The sequence below is a fragment of the Siphateles boraxobius genome, unplaced genomic scaffold (assembly GCF_051911475.1).
Source record: "Siphateles boraxobius isolate OS27281-9 unplaced genomic scaffold, OSU_SipBor_1 33, whole genome shotgun sequence".
NCBI classification, from domain to species: Eukaryota; Metazoa; Chordata; class Actinopteri; order Cypriniformes; family Leuciscidae; genus Siphateles; species Siphateles boraxobius.
Genome location: NW_027508953.1, coordinates 4,238,171 through 4,262,382, shown reverse-complemented (window position 1 = coordinate 4,262,382; position 24,212 = coordinate 4,238,171). Strand labels below are relative to the sequence as shown.

The following is a 24,212-nucleotide window of genomic DNA, read 5'->3' as shown; positions in this document are numbered from 1 at the left end:
CTTCAGCCTATATCTGAGGGTGAATAAAGAGGCCAACTAGGATATATGGAAAATCCATGCACAGGTAGAAATATTTTCAAATGCACCTGATAGGTCTGCTGGGCCCCTGAGCCGTGTCTTTGAGTTTCCTGATGAGCTTTCAAAAGCAGGTTGACCAGTCGAGGGATTGTCCCAGATTCCCTCAGAGGCGCCTGATTGGCTGGACACAGGGCCAAGTTGCGAATCAAGCCCACTGTGGCCTATAGTGTGAAAAATGTACAGCATATTAACTACTGTTCATAACATTTTTGCCAACTTCTTTAGTAAATTATTTTCTTGTTTTTTTTCTGCTCACAAATGGATTGATGCAATGGTTTCCAAATTTTTTTTCTTAAAATGTCTAAAACCAGTGAATAAATAAACAAGGATCACATACATTAGCTCACATAATTTGGTTTTGAATCAATTTGATGGGAGTTTTGTAGATTTTTTATTGAGATACATGATTTTGAGTCTTTGGTATCTTGGCAAAGCTGAGAATGATTTCCAAAAAACCCTCTACATAAAATAAGAGTTTGCTCTGTTTCATTTGAAATATATAGTGTTTATATATATATATATATATATATATATATATATATATATATATGTAAAGTTTATATATGACCGTTACCTGACACTTTTTCTTAAGGCGAGACACGGCAGGCAAAAACATCGTTCCCTTTCGAGAGGTCTCTCCTGTTGCGTAAGTAGCTTACGCTATGGGAAAACTCCTTTTCTCGAGAATATTGAAGTCATAATGTAAAACGCATTGCAGCTGCACAGCTGACAGCAATGAACGAAGGAAGCTCGGTCATTGGCTGTGCTGCGGCAACTCGCTCGAACCAATGACGGGGCGACTCTGAATGCGCGACCAATGAGCGCGCTTCGCGCCCACGCGCGTCAGAGCCCGCCAAGATGGGCGTGGCCAAGAGCTATTTATTGGGCGCCCCGTCATGAGAGTTCTTTAGATTTAACTCCTTCAGCGAACACCTTCTTCGCTGGATCCTACGGATTATTGAAGCCTTCGCCGCCGTCGAAAAGCATACCAGCGGGATTGCTACGAGGACGTCGGCACCTTCAGCCGCCTTCGAACGCCATCCTACTGAGCCATCCGGCGTGCCACACACGCAAGTATCTTTACATCTGTTCGCCCCGCGACACTTGTAAAAGAGCAATTTTCTGAGGCGTTGTTTCAAATGCCTTCCTGCGCGTCGTGCAGAGACCTTCTCCCGGACGGGGATCGTCACATCATCTGCGCTCGCTGCCTGGGCCGGGACCACGCAGAAGCTGCTTTGACCAAGGGCGGATGCCCGGAATGTCATGACCTGGGTCTCTCCGCACTGCGGGCTCGCCTCGCCGCTTTCGCCGTGAGCGAGCCCATCGCCGCCACCCCTCTGTTTGAGCCGCGCACTAAGAAAAAGCGCCGCTCACAGAGGCTTCCTGAACCGGAGCTCAATGACGTCACGCCGAGCCAGTCTCCGCGTGCTTCACCGCCGCTCTTGCCTTCCCCACCGCCGGTTCAGTTCACCCAGCCGGACCCACACCTCTCTAGCAGAGCGGTGGGCCTTGTGACTTTCGGCGCGTCCGAGGACGATGGGGGAATGGATGACAGCTTGTCCATCGACGCTGCATCGGACGACTGGCCGGGCTCCACTCTCGACCCCGCCCCGTCGACGCTAGCTAGCACGAGCGGGGGCTCCACCATGGATACGGAGATTATCCGCGTCCTCTCGAAGGCCGTAGAGGACCTCGGGCTCGATTGGTCTTCTCCCGAAGAACCAACCCGAAGCCGACTGGATGAGTGGTTTCTGCAGGGGCGCCAGCAGGCCCCTCGGCAAAGGCCTTCTCCCTTCTTCCCGGAAGTTCATGACGAACTCACCAAGTCATGGAAAGCCCCCCACTCTGCGCGTCTGAAGCCTTCTTTTCCTTCGTCGCTCTCCTCTGTGGACGGCGCGAAGGAAAGAGGCTACGAGGGAACGCCGCCCCTCGAGGACGACGTGGCCAATCATCTCTGCCCGCCCTCCACCACCCAATGGAAAGCCAAAGCTTCCCACCCCTCGAAGCCCTGCCGCACTACTTCTGCTCTCGCCGGTCGCGCCTACGCCGCCGCCGGCCAAGCTGCATCAGCGCTTCACTCAATGGCGGTACTTCAAGTGTTCCAAGCTAAGCTTCTCCGCTCTATGGACGAGTCTGGCCCCGAACCCGAAGCCTTTAAGGACCACCGCGGAGCCACGAAGGCCACCGCCCAGTCTATTGGCCGCGCCATGGCTAATTTGACTGTTCTCGAGCGCCATCTGTGGCTGACTCTGACGGAGATGAAGGACGCGGATAAGGTGCCGTTTCTCGACGCGCCTATCTCCACCAGCGGGCTGTTTGGACCGGCGGTTAAAGGTTTCGCCGAACGCTTCATTGAGGCCCAGAACGCTTCACAAGCTATGCGCCATTTCCTGCCCAAGCGCTCCAGCTCATCGCAGAGCAGACAGAGACCGCCACAGCCGCAGCGGGCTAGAACAGCTCCCACCGCCTCTCAGCCCGCGCCCCAGGCTGACGCTCGACGCCGCTCGCGCTCCCCTCCTGAGCGACGGGGTCCTCGGCCCAAGATTGTGCTGAACCCTGAGCCTCGAAAGCCGTCCTAGCCACAGGAATGAGAAGAGAGAGTGCGTGTCTCGCAAAAGCCGGACCACTCTCTCTGCAAAAGCTCAAACATTACCCAGTCCCCTTACAGGCGGCTGGAAATGTCCATACAGTAATCAATGGGCCAGTCACAGAGCTCGCTCACCTGCAAACAAACGCCGTTTTTACGGCGACGCACAGAAAACACAAAAAGAGTCTTTTTCTGCCTGTGTCACTAAGGGTTCACATGTCCACAAAGTGTGCATTCCCAGATACTGTCAAAACAGTGCCAAATCCATTCCCAGCTCAGGCTGCGCGCCCCATGAATGTAGATCACGTGCCTACGGTCATGTACGCACCACTACACACAAGCACTGTTCACACAGTTATGAATTCATCCCCAGTAAAAGCGGGAAACATTATAAAAGTGACGCGTGTGCCTACCACTGTTTATGCACCCCCACTTATAAACACTGTCCTTACAGTATCAAACACAACCCCAGCTCAGGCTGCGAGTTTTACAGACATAGCGCGCGCTGTTGTAAGCACACACGCGCCCATTCACTCAGCTGCTCAGCGCGCGCCCGCGCCTCTGAGAGCTACGAGCTCAGGCGATTCGCTGGCCGGGTCCCTACGTCACAGCGGCCCGCCCCTAGCCTGTATTCAGCCCATATCTGTACACGCAGCGGCATGGGAAAACATTCCAGATATGCCGAAATGGGTATTGAATATAGTAAAGCACGGATACTCGCTCCAGTTCGCTCGCAGACCACCACGTTTTACGACTGTGGTCGAGACGAAAGTGAGAAAGGAGGGTTCACATGTTCTACGCACCGAGGTGCGCAAACTAATAGAAAAGGGCGCTGTGGAAACTGTTCCCCCCTCTATGAGCGAGGCAGGTTTTTACAGCCGCTATTTTCTCGTCCCGAAAAAGGATGGCGGTCTCTGCCCCATCCTAGATCTCAGACACCTGAACAAAGCACTAATGATTCGCTCGTTCAGAATGTTAACAACCAAGCATATCCTCGCGCAAGTACGCCCAGGAGATTGGTTTCTCTCAGTGGATCTGAAAGATGCTTACTTTCACATTCCATTAGCGCCTCATCACAGGCCGTTTCTGAGATTCGCTTTCGAGGGACAGTCTTACCAGTACACAGTACTTCCGTTTGGCCTGTCCCTGGCTCCCCGTACATTCACGAAATGTATGGACGCAGCACTTTCCCCCTTGAGACGAAGGGGAGTGCGAATACTGAATTATCTCGACGATCGGCTGGTCCTAGCACAATCAGAGAGTCAGTTAATAACACACAGATCTTGGATTATCAGCCATTTAGAATGCCTGGGTGTAAGAATCAATTTTGCAAAAAGCATACTATCTCCCAGCCAGAGGATTTCTTTCCTGGGAATAGTTCTAGACTCGATGCAAATGACAGCGCGTCTCTCATCAGAGCGCGCGCTCACCATCCGGCGCCTTGCAACATCATTCAGGGCGGGCGCGCGCGCCCCCGTCAAGCGGTTTCAGAGGATGCTCGGTCTCATGGCCTCAGCATCGGCCATACTCCAGCTAGGATTGTTGCATATGCGCCCTCTCCAACGCTGGCTCAAGAGCCGCGTCCCTACTCACGCGTGGAGTTCGGGCCACTTTTTAATCAGAGCGAACCACGGCTGTATAAAAGCCCTGACGCACTGGAAAGCCGCCGACTGGTACCAGTCAGGCGTGAGTCTGGGTGTGAACACAAGGAGAAAGATGATAACGACAGATGCCTCCAAAATAGGTTGGGGGGCCCTTTACGAGGGCAGGCCTGTCTCCGGCTTTTGGTCAAACCCGGAGAAGCGCCTACACATAAACTGTCTGGAGATGAAAGCGGTCGCTTTGGCCTTCAGAGCCCTGCTTCCACATCTAAAAAACGAACACGTCCTGGTCCGAACGGACAACATGACGGTAGTGTCGTACATAAGTCGCCAGGGTGGACTCAGGTCGAGCTCCATGCATTCAATGGCCAGGAGACTCATCTTATGGTCCCAGCACAACTTGCGCTCGCTGAGAGCAGCGCATGTGCCAGGCGCCCTGAACCAGGGGGCAGACATGCTATCCAGAGACAAGATTCTCCCAGGAGAATGGGCTCTCAACCCGCTGACGATTCAGTGGTTATGGAAAACCTTTGGCAAAGCGGAGATCGACCTCTTCGCCTCCAAGGAGAACGCGCACTGCTCTCTTTTCTTCACGAAGAGCTGGCCGAGCCGCCCCTTATATGCCTTTCCCCCGATCGCGATGCTGCCACAGGTCATCAGTCGGGTCAGAGAGGAGAAAAACGCAGTGCTTCTGATAGCCCCACTCTGGAAGAACCAAGCATGGTTTCCAGATCTGATGCAAATGCAATCTGCACCACGGCCGATTCCACTGAGGCCAGACCTCCTCAGTCAGGCCAGCGGGATGATATTTCATCCCCGCCCCGATCTGTGGGCCCTTCATGCATGGCCCCTCAACGGGTTCCCAGGAACCTCACGAGCGGAGCGCTAAAAACCATCGCTGAGGCGCGGGCGCCCTTCACGAAACGCTTATATGCCCAGGAATGGAAAGTGTTCAGTGACTGGTGTAATGCCAAGGGCCTGAACCCTGAGACATGCGAGATTACGAACGTACTCGCTTTTCTACAAGGGCTTCTGGAGGCGGGCCGCACCCCCTCCACGCTCAAAGTATATGTGGCGGCCATCACAGCGTCACACAACCCTGTAATGGAACGTCCATTGGGAAGAAACGACCTAATTATTCGTTTCCTAAGGGGCGCTAGGAGGATGAACCCTTCACGCCCCCCCCTCAGTGCCGATCTGGGACCTAGCTACTGTCCTAGACGCTCTTAAAGGGCCCCCGTTCGAACCACTCCGAACCGTGCACCTTAAACAGCTCTCGCTCAAGACTGCGCTCTTGCTGGCACTCGCCTCGGTCAAGAGAGTGGGCGACCTGCACTCGCTTTCGACAAGCGCTGCCTGCCTAGAATTCGGACCTAACGACTGCAGGGTCGTCCTTAGACCGAAACATGGGTATATTCTTAAAGTGCTCACCACTCCCTTCAGAGCACAGGTTATCTCCCTAACTGCGCTATCGTCTCCAGCAGACGAACACGACGCTAATCTACTCTGCCCCGTTAGGGCTCTCAGAGTGTATTTGGAGCGTTCTGCCCTATTCAGACAGACAGAACAACTGTTTGTATGCTTTGGCGGCCGTACGAAGGTTCCGCCGTTTCAAAGCAGAGAATCTCTCACTGGATAGTTGAGGCTATAGCGCTGGCTTATGAAGCTAAGGGACTTCAATGCCCCTGGGGAGTCAAAGCAAACTCCACCAGGAGTGTGGCTTCTTCCTGGGCATGGTCGAGCGGGATACCGATCGAGGATATTTGTGCGGCGGCAGGCTGGGCCTCACCGTCCACATTTATCAGGTTCTACAACCTACAGGTCCCGACATTGCATTCCAATGTACTATCAGCATGATACTAGTTGAACTACGAGTTCGTATCTAGATTATGTATGTGCTTGTGTCACACTGAGTGCCTTTCTAGCCGCTCTGTATTTTTCCCACGTATAAAGCTCGCCTCTGCCGGCTAGTTGGATGATAACTTTGCTTTTCAGCTCAGGCACCTGCCTCTGGCTATCATAAGGCGAAGTTCAGCACGCACGGCGTTTTGCATGGTGTTCCCATAGCGTAAGCCACTTACGCAATAGGAGAGACCTCTCGAAAGGGAACGACTCGGTTACTAACGTAACCTCGGTTCCCTGAGAGGAGGGAACTAGTATTGCGTAAGCTGCCGTGCTTGTGCTTGGTTAGTTCGCTTCAGTCGTTTTAACCTAAAGAACTCTCATGACGGGGCGCCCAATAAATAGCTGTTGGCCACGCCCATCTTGGCGGGCTCTGACGCGCGCGGGCGCGAAGCGCGCTCATTGGTCGCGCATTCAGAGTCGCCCCGTCATTGGTTCGAGCAAGTTGCCGCAGCACAGCCAATGACCGAGCTTCCTTCGTTCATTGCTGTCAGGTGTGCAGCTGCAATGCGTTTTACATAAAGACTTCAATATTCTTGAGAAAAGGAGTTTTCCCATAGCGTAAGCTACTTACGCAATACTCGTTCCCTCCTCTCAGGGAACCGATGTTACGTTAGTAACCGAGTCGTTTTTTTTTCACTGGTCAATTTTGAGATTTTGGGATATTTGTCTTCAATAACATGTCTTCTTTCAGACTTGTGGTGAAAAAAAGTCCAAAATACACATTTAGGTCTTTATTTTACTATACTTTGTCTGTTTGTGTCTGTAGATTTCTCATAAATTCGTCAAAAGTTGTCGTTATAAATCATCCCGCTGCTCCGTGATCGCGATCTGCACCCTGTCATCACACACACCATTAGAAAGCTCTCTCTCTCCTGAACAATACTGTCGGATCCAAATATGGTCATTTCCTTTTTATCTCCAACCAATCGTGAAAGTAAAAGGGGGATTTTACTCTAAATGCGCAATCTCATTGGCTGATGCTAAATCTTTAAAGCCTGTTTTCTCAAAATGACTGTTCTCTCATACTCCAAGTCCGAAATCTGCAGTTCAGTAGCACCTATATACACCAAACTTTCCAGTCTTGTACCTAATTATAATATGAAGACATTTACAGAGGGATTTGTAAATATATTATTCCTAGCCTGATTTATATAACATTTTATTCCAAAAAACATGGAAAAAATATTTTTTTAAGGCTATTGACAGTATATTCTGATTTGCAGGATATCAAAAGTAGATATACATAAATCCCTCTGTAATTTTTTCCCCATCTAATATGTGAACACAATGAAAAAATAATTTTGGACCTGGCTTTGTCCAATACTCAGATTTCATTTTTTTAAATATATGCAAAATAGCGCATATTTAATTAGACAATGCCTCATTTGCATATTTAAACATTAAATTACAGAAAACTTGTAATACATTTTTTTCTCATTTTAATGTAGGTAATCAACTGGCAAAGTTTCATGGTGATATCTGCTAGTTAAAAAAAATACACTATTCACCTGTAGTGTCTCGCCTTAAAATGCCTAAAACTGAAATAAATAAATAGCTCAGATAATTTGGTTTTGGAAGATTTTGATTGCAGTCTTTGGTATCTTTGCAAAGTTAAGGGTTCGTTTACACGACACTGTTTTTAAACTAAAAACAGAAAACGTTTTATAAGTTTTGGCTGTTCATTTAAACGACAACTACATTTTGTCAGCCTGAAAATGCAAGAGTTTGAAATCCGGTTTCAAAGTGAAAGTTCTTGATACCATTATCGTCTCCATGTAAAAGCAAAAATGTGAATTTGTGAAAACGGTGACATCATGCCCATGCGTATTACGTGTTCAGTATATAGGCACGTAGTGTTTCTTTACAAACTGACATCACCAGCTACTGGCCCGGCATGAATCTAACGGTGTTTTTAGTCGTTTTCGCAGATCCTTGTGAGCGCGGATCGTTTTGACAACGGTTTTTCTTTTTTAATCATTAAATAAATGATTGGTATTGTATAGCTCACATTATTTGGTTTTGTAAGAATTTGACAAGTTTATATTCAGGTATGTGATTTTGATTGCAGTCTTTGGTGTCTTGGTAAAAATTAACAAAGTTGTTGAGAAAAATCTAAGAAACAAGGGCAAAAAAGCAAGCGAACATCTCTCCAAATCCCAAAATGTTCTCTTCTATGAATCTTAATGCTGTCTATAAAAAAGATTTTTCTTTCTCATGAGTTTAGCTAAATTCCATTAAACACAATGAACCGTGACCCAATTTTGTACCTCCATCCCTTTACAAAAAGTCATAACCTAAATCTAAACAAAACTGTAGTGAATCCATCATTGTTCAACTCCACTGTAAGTCCATTCCTCAAAGCTGTCATCATCTCTAACAAGTGACTCACTCTTGTAAATCCCAAAGTGCTGACTGGCGAGTGAAACTTAGGCACTGACATCAATATAATGATGTTACATGCAACAATGTTTTTTTAATTAAAAAAATGGAGCTGAATACAAAGTTTAGGTTGAGATGCTTGATGTAAGTGCATGTAAAGCTGTTTATGGATGCATCAATGCACATGCAAGTCTTTGTAGGTGAAATCACCTGTATGTCACTCCACAATGTAGTTCAGTGGAAATGTCATGCATTTACGTGAGGAGTCATTTTGCTTCTGCCTAATCATCTGTGCACAAACAGCATTGCGTAAACGCTTAATTTCCTACGGCCTCCTTCTCAACGCATCATTAGTCCACAATGTTCCTCTGCTGATTAGAGAACGCCTGCTGATAGAGCGGATCTCTGCAGGGTGGGACGGCAAGACATGTCAAGTGCCAGAAACCTCTCCAAATGGAAGAGGAATAAACATGATGCAATGCATTCCAGACATGGGGGATTCATGTGTGTTGCATTAGTGATCGTTCTTCCCCACCCTGCCTGGTTGCATCCAAAGCCATCAGACAAATTGTACAGAAAGTTTATACATTTTGTTTGTGAAACTGTCTGGTTTCTACATAGAGGCATTTTAAAATGAATAGTTCTGACTCTAAATGAGCCACATTCAATGCAGTTTTAAAATGATAAATGCATACAATTGGTCCATACTACTACAACAGTTAGGCTATAGCTATATTACTGGGAAGAATATTATTCATTCTGATTATCATTCTGATTAATTTATTATGATAATTATTCTTCATGAATGTAACTTTTTATTGAATAGTGGTATCATATTGTTGTTGTTGTTATTTTTTAAAAGCAATAAACCACAAGATTACTGATTACAGGGATTATAATGCAGTGACTGTAGTACAGATTTCTTATTGCTTTATAATGCTTAAAAATGGAGAAAAACTACAAAATCGCTTCCAAAACAAAACATTATAAATAAAAATATAAGTATGTTTTAAAATTAAAATAAATAAATCAATAGATAAAAAAAATATTGCTGTCAAAATAGATTAATTGTGATTATTTGCATTTAACATAAAAGTTTGTTTACATAATATATGTATATATATATATATATGTTTCTCTGTGTGTATTTGTATATACTATTTATATATTAGTATTAGTATTTTTCTTTCTTAGTAAAATCAATGTAATAAAGTCTCTCATGATGTTTCACTGAATTACTTAAAGGTGCATTCATTTAAAATGTTTAACAGGTTAAAAAAAATAGTACTTTTGAAAAGTGTCTAAAATGATAGCATCAAATGGTAACATCAGTAGTCTAATAAGTAAAAGTGGTTTGATTTTAACACAGGCCAGTTGAGATTAAATTAGCAACTCAATACTTCTCACTTCATTTTGTTAATCTTATTGGACACTTTTGTTTGCAGAATATACTAATGCCCACCTACGTTTTAAAAATGCGAATGGCAGTGAAAATGTGAAAACGTGACGGTGTGATATTGGTAAGCTCATCATATACAGAAACAAATCACTGAGTGCACCACAGCGGAGAGCAACACAAAACATCTCAGTAAAATAAATCAGTGTAAACACTTAATAGACTTCCTATTCAGCCAGGTTGATCTTTTTTTAGGAATTTCTGCATGCAGACACAGACTGTGAGTGAAAATAAAAGCCTGGCATTGTCGTTCTTCTGGATCGATACACACGTGCTGAACAGATCACAGCACACACACACACACACACACACAGGTTTCTGCTCCAACGGTCTGATACGATTAAGCGAGAGATCATGCGTGCCGGGAGCCCGAGCTCACAGAGAGACAATCAAGAGTCTGTCCCACCACAAATCAGAGAGCCGAGGACAGACAATTACACTCGCTACGACCTTCTGATTCGCCAAAGCTTCAAGGGCTTTGACTAGCATGGAGACATTGACAAGATATATAATCGTGAGGTTAATTTTAGAAGTGCAAAGGAAAACTGAAACTTTTTCATTTTCATGGAAGTAAAGGAAGGTTTTTTTTACATATTCAAATATTGAGGGGAAAAGTTTAGTGTCAGTAAGGTTTTGAGTTGTTATTAAAAGAAGTCTCTTATTCTCACCAAGGCTGCATTTATACGATCAAAAATATAATAAAAAAAGTAGTGAAATTAATACAATTGAAAAGAACTGTTTTCTATTTTAATACATTTTAAAAATGTGATTTATTCCTGTGATGTCAAAGCTGAATTTTCGGCATCATTACTCTTTTCTTCAGTGTCACATGATCTTTCAAAAATCATTCATTTGCTGCTCAAGAAACATTTCTTATTATTCAGGATTCTTTGAAAGAACAGCATTTGTTTGAAATAAAAATCTTTTATAACATTATAAATGCACTTGTTTTCACCTTTGTTTAATTGAATGCATCCTTGCTGAATAAAAATATTAATATTTTAACAACAAAAAAATCTTACCAACCCAACTTTCGAACGGTAGTGTATCACAATACAAAGAGTCCCACCCCAAATTGATTGGATGACCTATAATATTTGCATAAAACTTTTTTTTTGCCATAAATAAGTGAAAATACATGACTCCTGGTCAAAAAACGCTATCTATCTTTTTATTTCGTTACTATAAGTAACTTTACAACTACATGTCAACTAACTCTCATTAGAGTATTAATAGGCTGTAGTAGACTGTTAGGTTAGGGTTAGGTGAGAATAATTTGACATGTAGTTACCAAGTTAGCTACTTATAGTCAGTAGAGTGTCTGTTGGGGGACCATCAAGATAAAGTGTTAGCAGATATTAAGCATGCAGTCGACTAATAATCTAATGAGAGTTAGTTGACATGTAGTTGCAAAGTTACTTATAGTTAGTAGAATGTCTAAAGTGGACTATCGAAATAAAGTGTTACCTTATTTTGTCATCATTTACTCACCTTCATGTCATTCTATATAATTACACTTTACAATAAGGTTTATTAGTTAACAACATTAGTTAACTACATTAGTTAACATTAACTAATAATGAACTGCACTTATACAGCATTTGTTAATCTTTGTTAAAATTAATTTCAACATTTACTAATACTTTATTAAAATCGTATTAACATTAGTAAATGCACTGTGTGAACATGAACATGAACAAACAATGAACAGCTGTATTTTTATTAACTAACGTTAACAAAGATGAACAAAAACAGTAACAAATGTATTGCTCATGTTAGTTAATACATTAACTAATGTTTAAAAGATGAACCTTATTGTAATGTGTTATCATTACACTTCTTACATGAAACACAAATGTATTTTACCCTGGCATCCTGATACAAGGCGTTGCTGCTTCCAGTCCATGTATGGCAGCGATTCCTTGCATATGATGCTCGAGGGCTCTTTATATTGTTCCGGCTAGTGTCCTCAAAATTACACTGAAGCCCCGGAGGAGCGTAGGAGTGCCGCTCAATGACTAAGATCCGGCACTAAATCAGCTTAACAAGAGAGGCAAGTCTCAGCATTCTTCCGCATCAAAGCCACGCAAGCCCTGCCCCCAGATGATTCAAATCTGACCTTTCAATTCAAACGCCAGAGAGGGCTTTCAAATTGGCAGCAATTCAGACACACACACACACACACACACACACACACACACACACACACACACACACACACACACACACACATATACAGACCTTTACCACAGGCCAATAGTGCGGCTGACCCAAGAGCTTGGTGATGGCGGGGATGCCGTAATGCAGACGCACTGCATTCTGGGCCAGCTCTGCGTCGGGGTGGCGGCTCGTGAGGTGACGCAGGGCACAGACCGCCGGCTCGGCCACATCCTCCTTCTCTCCGGCTCGAAGCACGGCGTGAATCAGGGACTCCACCCCGCCGCTCTGAGTGACCAGGGCCTTGTTGCGCGCGTTGTTGCAGGTGAGGTTTGACAGGATGCCAGTCGCGCAGGTCAGCATGTTCACGTCATCTGAGCCGAGCTGACTCACTAAGATATGCAGGAGACCATCGAGACCCTCCTGTATCCACACGAAACAAGAATTCAGTACATTTTAAATACACCACCATTCAAAAGTGTGGGGTCTGTAAGAATTTTCAATGTTTTTGCAGGAAGTCTCTTATGCTCACCAAGGCTGCATTTACTTCTTTCTATTTTAATATATTTTATGTATAGGATTTTCTTTCTCCCACAACTTTCATTCGCCAAGGGAACACAAAAGGAGACATTTATAGCAGAATGCTTCAATTATTTTCTGTAAATAACAAATTAAAACAACTTAAATTTCAGTCTGTTTCTCACACAAAGCTTCTGAAGTGCTGGAATATAGTGCATAGAACCACCTTTATAATGCGTTTATGCTTCCTTTTTGGCTTATTTGGAGATTGATATGCCTGACGAACCAGAGAAGTACTTTAATCTACTGTACTCAAGGATGGTCAGTAAGATTTTTGTAATGTTTTTGAAAGAAGTCTCTTATGCTCACCAAGGCTGCATTTATTTAATCAAAATCGTAAAAAAAAAAAAAGATTACAACCTAAATTAACTGTTTTCTATTTGTATATATTTTAAAATGTAATTTATTCATGTGACGCAAAGCTGAATTTTCAGCATTACTCCAGTCTTCAATGTCACATGATCCTTCAGAAATCATTCTAATTTGCTGCTCAAAAAACATTTTATATTATTATCAATGTTGAAAACAGTTGTGTTGTTTAATACTTTTGTGGAAAAAGTGATATTTTTTTTCAGGATTCTGTGATGAATAGAAAGAACAGCATTATTTACATTATTTTGTTACTTTACTCTTACTTTTGATCAATTTCATGTGTCCTTGCTGAATAAAACTATTAATTTCCATTTTTTTATTCCTTACTGACCAAACTTTTGATCAGTTGTGCAAGTTAAGGTCCATTGACAAAAAAAGAAGAAGAATTGCTCCCTGTTATTTTTATATACAATGTAAAAGCACTTCTAATAAGTCTTGCGTTAAAACGTTATATGTATTATTTAAGCGGCAAAGCTGTTTATTTTTTCAAAGTGATTTTTTTGTGGTAACCACCATCAAGCCACAAATGCTGTGGATTGAGTTGAACCTGTATTGAACCTGGAATATTCCTTTTACATTCACGTTTTCATGCATAAAAAAGATGACAGTGACAGTAACAGCGCAAAAGATTCACATAAAAAAAACATATCAAGAATCAGAAAGTCAAACCGCTAATTATCACAAATGAAATAATAACCATGATAAGGAACAAATGAAAGAGGAAAGGCAGTGGAAGAAGGAGATAAGAAAGAACGCGGGTGAGTGAAGGATTAGACGGACAGACACCGGAATGGCGTGAGCTCAATTCATACATTTAAATTCTAGACACTCTCCGTAAGAGCAGAAGGGGATGCGTCTGTTCATAGTTGTTTTTGTTCTGTGAATTTAATAATAAGGACGAAAATGATAACCTGTTTATCATTAATTGTGTATTTTCTGGGCTACTGAATTCTGAGTAGCAGTGATGAGGGACAAATTGTGTGGAGGTGAGGAGTAATTATAAAAACCACAGGTCGCCTGAACTATAAAAGCATTAGAAAGTACAGAGGAAAAAAACGTTAGACTATACATGAAAGCTGTTTCGTGGCTTTCAAGCTTTGTCTGGGCTGAAATCCTTTGGAGCATTTGCACATTTAATAATTGAATGCAATACTGTATAATGAAATGCTATTGTTATTTCATTAGTAGATACTAATTATCTGTTTTAAAAGACATTTCACATTCAGCCTAGATTCTTGATTGACTGATTTTCTCTTTATGACAAAATTGGGGTAATTTTCAATTATGCTTCCCTTTAAGAAAAAAATACAGTAAAAAGGTAAAAACATAAACAGCTTTTTCTTTAAAAAAAACTGTACTTATAAATTCAATTCCATATTTCAGCTGTATTTCTTTTGAGGAGCAGCAGTTATTCTTCAAAGCAATAACAATGCAGATATATTTTTTTAAATAATTGAAATAGCTTCCCTCAACTGAATTCGCAATCTGGGACAGGAGTTGGATCATCCCCCTCGGTTGAAAATGAAGCCGAAGGTGCAGAAAATCATCACCACCTTTTCTCCTTGACCGTTGATAAGATGATCTGAATTGTTTCTTGAGTTTTGCTAAAAAAAATCCTGAGGCATTCTGGGTAATGTTGGGAATCAAAAATCGATTCCAATTCTGGAATCGGATCCGTAAGGTCATGAATAGGACAATTCCGTTTTATCGATTCATGTGTGCGCATTTAAATGTGATTTCAAACCATTTTCAAGTGCAAGAAGACACGAAATTCTGCACTCGCGCAGCACGCTATTTTCTTTCACACAGAGAGCCGCCTAACATAGAGTGCGCGATACTGAATTGAGTGTTCGTACACGTCTTCTAGTGCTTGAATGCACAAATACACACAAAATTGTCTAAATGTCCTTGTAAACACAGTTAGTTTTGTCTTAAGTGAACATAAACTTGAGAAGTTGAGAAAGAAAATGCATGTGTAACAGTTTATTGAATCCTGCATGAGGTCTTAAAGTGACAGCAGCCTAATAAACCTTCTCCAGTCTGTGTCATTAACATTAATCAAAGAACAAAAGAAAAAGAAAATCACTCACTGATCTTGACTTAACTTTAATAAGGATTAATCTATTTTAGTTGTATTTATTTGTGCTCATTTGTTTATTTGTTCTTATTTGATCACTGTTTCGAAATGTATATGTCCAGTTGTTTTTTGCTGTGGTATTTTTGTTAAACCCATAGGAAAATGTTAGTGTTCTTTAGGCTGCCTATTTTTTTTTTTTGTAGGCTGCTGATTTTTGTTCATGGAAATCAGCTGTAAGAACACGTTTTACCAAAAGACACAGAATAAATATATTTGATATAAATGTTTGACTAAATGTTTTTACCTTACTGGGATCGAAACTGGGAACCTATAAGAATTGGAATCGATTAGATGAATTGGGAATTGCTCAAATCCCCAAATCTAATTCTGGGTGGTTCCTTGCAAGCCCAAGTCAAATTGTACAATACTCTTGTCTCATATGGCTTTGGTCTCTTGTTCAGTGGAAATCTGTGGGATTTTTCACCTGATCCATCATCCATCAGACAAAAATTCCAGTTGCTTTGAAAAGCAGCTCTTCTCAATAAGCCACACGATTTGAGGAATCATTCATGTTGAGAAGTTCAGAATAAAATCGCTAACCCTAAGTATGATCAACAATAACAAGCAGAACTAGCAAACACACGATCTACAGAGTGGAACAGCTCGATTACCTGCTTGGTTGCAGCATCAGAGAGATTCCTCAGGGTCCACAGGCAGTTCTGTGTTAGACGCTGACTCGAACCTGTGAGATGTTGGCCGAGGGCCTGCATACCTCCTGCCAAACGGAGAGAAAGAGGGTTTAGAGTCCATATTTATCGGACATAGCCACACAAAAAAAGAACAAAACTATTCAGCTACACAACCTGCTCTAAAAAGAAGGCTGTATTTCTCCATGGATTAGCCATTGTCTGCCAAGGGGAGAGAAATGTCTTTTGGAGTCGGTGTAGATAAACTAAAAGCCACATGGCTTAGGAAGATAAAAAGAGGGAAGGAGATTAGGAGACACCCTTGAAAACTGCCTCTCATCCAGTGTTGTAACTACCTGATCCTCAGCGCTTTCTCCAGACGAGCGCCAAAGCTTCATATGGGAAAGGACATAGTCACGCCATAACTGTACAGACTTTTATGAGATCAGCCCTGGTAGGCGCGATAGGGCGAGATATTTGAGTCCCACAACCTTTGCCGTTGTATATTTAAGTATTCATTCGCTGAAAGGTCAGAATTAATAAAGTAACATCCATGACTGCTGTGAAGATGTACTGACAGGCGGAGTAGGTTAAAGGTGGGGTTTAACATAAAGCTGTAATATTAGTTTTAATGGAAAATTTAATTGAGTTCAATGGTTGAATCAAATATAAATAATGTATTGCTGGGACTGTAGTATAGTGGTTTGCACACATGCTTCTGATATATTGAGGCATGGTGCTCATGTGGATGATGCAGGTTCAAGTTGGGCTCGTAATGTGTCCCGATCCCATTTCCCTACTCTCCCCAACAATTCTGGCAATTGTCTCTCCTAATCATAATAAACATGACAAAAATCTGAAAATTTTACAAAAAGTTCTTTTTTCTAGACTTGGAAAAGTGCATTGTATTTTTGGAGCTTTTGCACATACACTATAACATTCAATAGTTTGGGGTCAGTATGATTTTTTTTATTTTTAAGAAATGAATACTTTTATTCATCAAGGATACATTCAATGAATCAAAATTGAGATAAAGACATTTATATTTATATAATAGTCCAAAAGGTTTCTATTTCAAATAAATGCTGTTCATTTGAACTTTCTATTTATAAAAGAATACTGAAAAAAATGTATTGCAGTTTCCACAAAAATATTAAGCGGCAGAACTGTTTCCAACATTGATATTTCTGAAGGATCTTGTGACACTGAAGAATGGAGAAATTATGCTGCAAATACAGCTTTACCATCACAGTAATAAATTACCTTTTAAAACACTATAAAACAGAAAAATTAAATTGTAACAATGTTTCACAATATTACTGTTTTATTGTATTTTTGATTAAATTAATGCAGCTTTGGTGAGCAAAGGAGACTTCTTTCAAATACATTAATATTTACAGAATACAGACCCCAAACTTTTGAACTGTAGTGTATAATTCAATGTTCAAATGTTTTTAATCACAGAATAAAACAAATGGAACACACACAAACAAATGGAAATCGCCCCCAGCAATCTCATAAATATGTCTTTTAATAACCATGAATGAATGGAAAAGACATGGAAATTCATTGATCAAGAAGTGGGGGAAAAAAATATGTAAAAATCCCCAAACACAAAAAAATTAGATGGATATTGCAATATTATAGCAATATAGAAATTATGCAAAATGCCGAAGAGAACAGTCCTCGGGAATGAAAGAAAAGAGATAATAATAGTCCTCTAGGGTCTAGGAATAAAAAAAATCCAAAAGTGAAACAAAGAGCAAAAGATAGTTAAAATGAGGACATAACACACACATACACTCACCAGAGTCAACGATAGCCGGCTTGTTGCTCGGACAGACAGAAAGCACCTTCAGGACTCTGCTGGTGGTCCATAGGAGCTTTTCGTAGTTGTGGTTTCTCATAATGAACACCAAACTTTCTGGCCCACCATTTGCCAGGATGATCAACTGTGAAGAGAGAAACAACAACATGGATTATGACATACACTTCCTAAGGCAATGCATTCTCAGTGTTGCCACAGGGGGCGCTGTAATGGACACACACCTTGCTCTCCTGATTGCCGTAAGAAAGCAGCTGCAGGCAGTCTGTGGTGATGGCCAGGAACTTTGGGTTGGATTTTTTCAGAAGGGGGACCATTCTTTGCAGTCCATCGGCCAAACGCACCGCCATCTTGGCTCCCTCCTGGTGCAGTAACAGGTTGTGTAACGTGGTAATGGCATAGAACAGCACTGACTCCATAGGAGAACTGAAGATCGAATAGAATATTTACAACATATGGGTCAAATAGATTGTAATGTCCAGAAACACTAAATATGATGTGTGGGACACTCTTCCTAAAATATAAAAGCAGCTGCAGATTTTAATGTATACGGACATATTTACATATTCTGTAAAGGCAAATGTGAAATTAAAAGGTTTAAAAATATGTGAACCTTTAACATAAAATTAAAAGCACTGCACAAAAACAACTTACTAAAATATTATCTGACTGAAAAATATTTACTTTTCTTTAAGCTAATTGTTTATATTTTCTCTAGCCAATGTTGCAAAGAAAGGAGATGAAAATTATTATTATTAAAATAATAATTATTATTATTATCATTTATTTATTCAAAATAAATAAAATAATATTATTTTTTATTAAAATAAATAATATTTCTAAAGTAAGTATTATTATAGACATTATAATATAATACAATACAATGTAAAATTCACTAAACTATTTTCATACTTGCTTTTTATTTCATATTATTAAAATGAGTGCTGTCAAATGCTACCCAAGTATTTGAAGGTTGAGCATGTGAGCTCATTGGCTACTTATACAGCAGGAACCAATTAGCTGTGCCCTATATAACGATGTGATTACAAGCAGGTTGAGTTAAAGAACCTATTAGCCTGTGCCATTCAGAGTTTACCATTTTCAGAGAAATCAACCAACAAATGGCTTACTTATAGTTGTCTCTGCATATTAAACTGAAAGAGAAAAGAGTGCTTTCACATCAGAAAAATGACACACCTCACCTTTACAGATCTGGGCTTCTATTACAGTGGTCACACGCAGCAATTTTTAAGATCTCACGGCATGGCATCCTTGATCATGACATTTCAATACAGGCTGGCTGCACCAAGCAGACTCTCCATGTAACTTAATAAGCTGATACTGTGTCAAAGTTACAACAGCCCTGGTTGTGTGGTCATAAAGATTCTGCTCTGCTCTATTATCTCAGCATCTGCTATAAATGGGCTTTCTGACAGAGCAAATTTGCCATCACAGTCCAAATATATCTCTAAAATACAGCTCTGCTATGGCCCCTATCACAGGGTGGTGTAGTGGACGTTTTCATATACAGAGATAGAACGTCTCAGGTTACTATTGTAACCATAGTTCCCTGAGAACAGGGAACGAGACGATGCGTCCATCGACGCCATGGGAACGCCCCCAGCGTGACTGCGTCTGAAGCATCTATGTCAACTAGTCCAATGGAAAGAATGAGCGTCACGGGCGGGTGACGTCATGACCAGGATATGATAAAAGCACATCCGGTGCAAACCGGCATTAGCTTCGAAAATTGCCGAAGCAAGCCGATCACAGGGATGCAGGAAGTATGGCAGGGTGACGCATCGTCTCGTTCCCTGTTCTCAGGGAACTATGGTTACAATAGTAACCTGAGACGTTCCCTTACGAAGGGAACTCAACGATGCGTCCATCGACGCCATGGGAACGAGAATACCCAAAGCGCCAGACTTTCAAATGCCTGAGTGTCAGCCTGTTGTCACACTGCACCAAGCACCTGGGATCCTGGGGCAGCATCCAGGTCCAAGCTGTAAAACCTCATGAATGTGAGCGGTGAGGACCAGCCCGCCGCATCACAAACGTCTTGGAGAGAACTCCAGATAATACGCTTAGAAGCCATACTCCTAGTGGAATGAGCCCTGACCACCAAATGGTTGGCCAGAAGACTCACAAGCAAGAAGAATAGTCTCGACTATCTATATGCTCAATAGGTTGGATTTTCTCGACAGAGAAGTCCGATGAACATAAGTGTCCAGTGCTCGCACTGGCACAAGAGGTTCAGCTTTTCCTGGTCCGAAAAATGGGGGAGGACAGAAACCTGCAGCACAATAGGCCTCGGAATAATGGTAGGCACCTTTGGAACATATCCATGTTTCGGGTAAGATTGCCTTGGCCATCCCGGTGCACTCAAGGCAGGTGGGGACCGAAAGGGCCTGAAGGTCTGACTCTTATAGGGACGAAATAGCTAGCAGAAAATAGTCTTAAAAGAAAGGAACTTCTCTGAGACCAAATCTAAGGGCTCGAAGGGAGCCCCAGATAGGCCTTCTAGAACTATTGCAAGGTCCCAAGCCAGCACCTTAGTGCAAGTTGCATGCCTCAGCCTCAAAGTGCCACGAAGGAAACGAGTGATCAGGGGGTCTCGACCCAAAAATGTACTACCCACCAGGGCGTGGAAAGCCGCAATGGCCGCCACACATATTATACCTTAAGCGTGGAAGGACATAGACCTGATACAAAGCGTTCTTGCAGAAACTCGAATACTGTGTTTACTGAACAGTTAACCGGATCCCACTGACGCTGGTAACACCAAGAAGTGAAAAACTCTCGAAATAGTGAATATAGTTTCCTCGTAGCGGGAGCTCTGGAGCTTAGAATGGTCTAAACAACCTCGGTTGAGAGACCACTCTCTATGAGTTGGGCCCCCTCAGAGGCCAAACCCACAGTTCCCAAATCCCCTGCCGGGGGTGCAATATTGCATCCCCTGCCTGAGACAGAAGGTCTCTCCTGATCGGGACCTCCAAGGGAGGTCCGTCGAGGAGAAAAATTAGGTCCGCAAACCAAATTCAGCTCGGCCAGGGTGGTGCTACTAAATAGGCTTATTCCATCCTGGCGGATTCACTCCAGAACTCCTGGGAGCAGAGCAACGGAGGGAAATGCGTACAGACGTAGCCTCGGCCACGTCTGCACCATAGCATCCAGCCCCGAGGGGACTGGTTGAGTGAGGGATAACCAGAGTGGACAGTGCGTCGTATGCTGAGACGAGAACAAATCCACTTCTGCCTGGCCGTAAAACTCCCATATTTGCTCCACCGCCTCGGGGTGGAGTCCCCTGGCCTCAGCCCCTGCCTCGACAGGGTGTCTGCTCCAATATTCTGGCCCCCCCCGGAATATACACTGCCCTCAGACAGCGTAATTTCTTGAGGGACCAAAATAAGAGGCCACCAACGTGTTGTCTGTGGGTCAAGAACCAGAGTTTCCTCCATATAACCAAGGCGCGGGGATACTGCCGCGTGATCTTGATCGTAAGGAGTGGGTTTCCCCTCAGGGAGAACCCTCTGGTCCTGAGCCACCTCTGTAAAGGTCTCACGTACAGCAGGTCAAAGGGTATCACATTGGACGCTGCTGCCCTGAGGCCTAACAGTCACTGTTCCAGAACAACACATGATGGCCCCTCAGGTCTGGGAGGAGATGTCTCAACGCATTGAAGACGACCATCATCTCTAGGCAATTCATGTGCCAAGAGAGATGATGACTCCTCCACAAGCCCTGAGCTGAGCGGCCTTCCAATACCGCTCCCCAGCCGGTGAGGGAAGCATCTGTCGAGATCACAACTCGATGGCAAAGAGCTCCCAACACCGGACCCTGGGTTAAGAACCAGTGTTTCCTCCATATAACCAAGGTGCGGAGACACCGCCGCGTGATCTTGATCATACGAAGTGGGTTTCCCCTCGGGGAGAACCCTCTGGTCCTGAGCCACCACTGTAAAGGTCTCATGTACAGCAGGCCAAAAGTTATCACGTTGAACGCTGCTGTCACAAGACCCAACAGTCTCTCTAACTGTTTTACAGTGCGTGACTGGCCTAGCCTCAGCTCTTTTGTGGCTGTTAGGATAGCAGCTACACGAACGGGCGACAGAGTGGCCCGCATCGTCACTGAATCCCATACCACACCAAGGAAAGTGGTTCTCTGTACTGGAGAAAGCACACTCTTCTTGGCATTGAGCCTCAACCCCAACATCTGCATAGGAGCGAGAACGACACCTCGGTGCCGAACCGCTAACTGTTCTGATTCCGCTAGAATCAGCCAGTCATCTATGCAATTCATAATGCATATGCACTGCAGCCTGGCGGGGCCAGAGCTGCGTCTACACGCTTCGTGAATGTGCGGGGTGATAGAGCTAGACCGAAAGGAAGTGCCTGATACTGGTGTTCTTTGCCCCAAAGAAAACCTCAGGAACCTCCTGTGCTGAGGGAGGATGGAGATATGGAAGTATGCGTCTTTTAGATCTATCGTGACAAACCAGTCCTCGGATCTGATTTGAGTCACGATCTGTTTGAGTGTCAGCATTTTGGAATTGAGTTCCAGCACCAAACACTCCAACAGACGAAGATCTAGTATGTGACGCAGCTCTCCATCCTTTTTTGGAACAATGAGATAACGACTGTAAAGACCCGACGCAATGTCGGGTGAGTACACCTGCTCTATAGCTTCCTTTGCTAACAGGGCCTTTACCTCTTGCTCCATTACCAGAGCCTGCTCGGGATGCACCACTGTGGGCAGCACCCCGTTGTAACGAGGAGGACGAGAACCAAACTGGATTCTGTATCCTTTCTCTACAATCTGCAGGACCCAATGAGAAATATTCGGCAGAAGCTTCCACGCTGCCAGAAAATTTACTAAGGGAACCAGCCTCTCGAGGCTGGTCTCTGGTGTTATCGAGACAGCCAATTCCGGAGCCTGAAACATAATGGCAGGAACTACCTGAACTGGCCGCTCTAAGGCCCCCCTCAGAGGGCGCGAAACCGATGCTGTGCCGCAGCATAGCATCAGCGACTCGCTGGAGACCGCTGCGCCCTGAAGCACCGAGGGTGGCAGGGTTGGCAGAACGGTCTCGTGAGGACCCCGAAATGGAACGGGCACCGTAAAATGAGGTGTACACCGCTCCACTTCGGTCGGGGCTGTCCTCACAGGCCTGATGCGTGAACATCAGGACCTTTTTTTCTTTTGAGCCGCAGCCTTCTCAGCGTGAAGAACGGTCCTCGGATCCGGCTTCTGCTTTGAAGGCTTTGGCTGCTGTGTTGTGTATGAGAAACTAGACGGCTGGAGCTGCTCACGCCCAGCAGCCCCAGGGGGTTGGACATAGCGAGGGAGAGATTATCTTGTATCTTTCTCTATGATTCCCATCAAATTGAGCCAGAGGTGTCTCTCAGTGACCACAAGGGCTGCCATCCCTGAGAGATAAATCTGTGGCCCGACGGAGTTCTCAAACCCCATCGGGCCAAACTCCCTCACTTCTGTCCAAATACCGCAGCAGGTCAGCCTGATATGCTTGTAGCACTGCTATGGTGTGCAAGCAGGCCCATGCTAGACCCACTGCCATATATGCTTTTCCCACTAGATTAAAAAATAGTTTTCTTTAATGGTTTAGTGAGAGAAGCCGACGCCTTCAGGTACAATACTGAACCGGGAGACAGATAGCTCGCAAGCGTCTGTTCTACCCGGGGTATTGCCCCATAGCCATACCCTCTTAACCCCCAAATATCTGAATATACATGAATGTGGGGGCTAAAAGACAAGAGGAGTAAGGCTTTTTCCATGATCTAGACAGCTCGCTGTGCAGATCGGGAAAAATGGAAGGCCCCGTGATGGAGGTGGAAAAACAGAGGGAAGGAAACTCGTTTAATCTATTTTATTTTTAGGACGAGTGCCCCCTTATTTCTGCTGGCCATAAATATTTAATTTATCTACAGCCTTAGTAAACACTTCCACCAGCTTATTATTTTTATATATATATTTTATATATATTCACTTTATTTTATATATAATATATAAACTATCATATATATATATATATATATATAGGTTATATATATTTCTCATACGCTGGGGAAAGAGATGGCAAATTCACTTCCCCCATGATTGTGTCACTTTCAATGCCCAGCACATCTACCTCCTCGGAGGTAGAGCACTGAAGCATTGATTTCTCTCTCTCCCCGGGCGGAAGAGACCGCAGCGCGGGCTTCCGAGACCGGCGAGAGAGCACTGGATCCCTCGTGGAAAGGGAGGAGATAAGATCCGCGGACCCGTCTCCAACCCCGTAAAGAGATCCTATTCGCGATCCACAGGAATGCATTCTCCGCGCTGCCTCGGCAGACGCGGGACCTGTCACCCTGAGAATTGCGAGCCCGGCCACTTTCCTCGAAAAGTGACAGGCGGGAGCGGAGCATGCGAAGCGAAAGCTTCTCACAATGTTGGCAATCAGCCCCCTCGGAGGCTGATACCGCATGCTCTACTCCCAAACCCATCACACAAAGC

At 43.6% G+C, this 24,212-nt stretch overlaps 1 protein-coding gene across 3 annotated transcripts in view; it reads right to left on the bottom strand.

The window, feature by feature from the left end:
• jupb (junction plakoglobin b) overlaps positions 1-24,212 on the bottom strand; it is an 84,393-nt gene that overhangs the window by 8,976 nt on the left and 51,205 nt on the right. For all 3 annotated transcript variants that reach the window (XM_077194984.1, XM_077194986.1, XM_077194985.1), the window contains 5 exons: positions 17,927-18,128; positions 17,685-17,829; positions 15,863-15,966; positions 12,248-12,586; positions 87-239 (listed from right to left, as the gene is read on the bottom strand). In XM_077194984.1, coding sequence (XP_077051099.1) covers positions 87-239; positions 12,248-12,586; positions 15,863-15,966; positions 17,685-17,829; positions 17,927-18,128 — 943 coding nt within the window. The remainder of the gene's footprint in view (positions 1-86; positions 240-12,247; positions 12,587-15,862; positions 15,967-17,684; positions 17,830-17,926; positions 18,129-24,212) is intronic.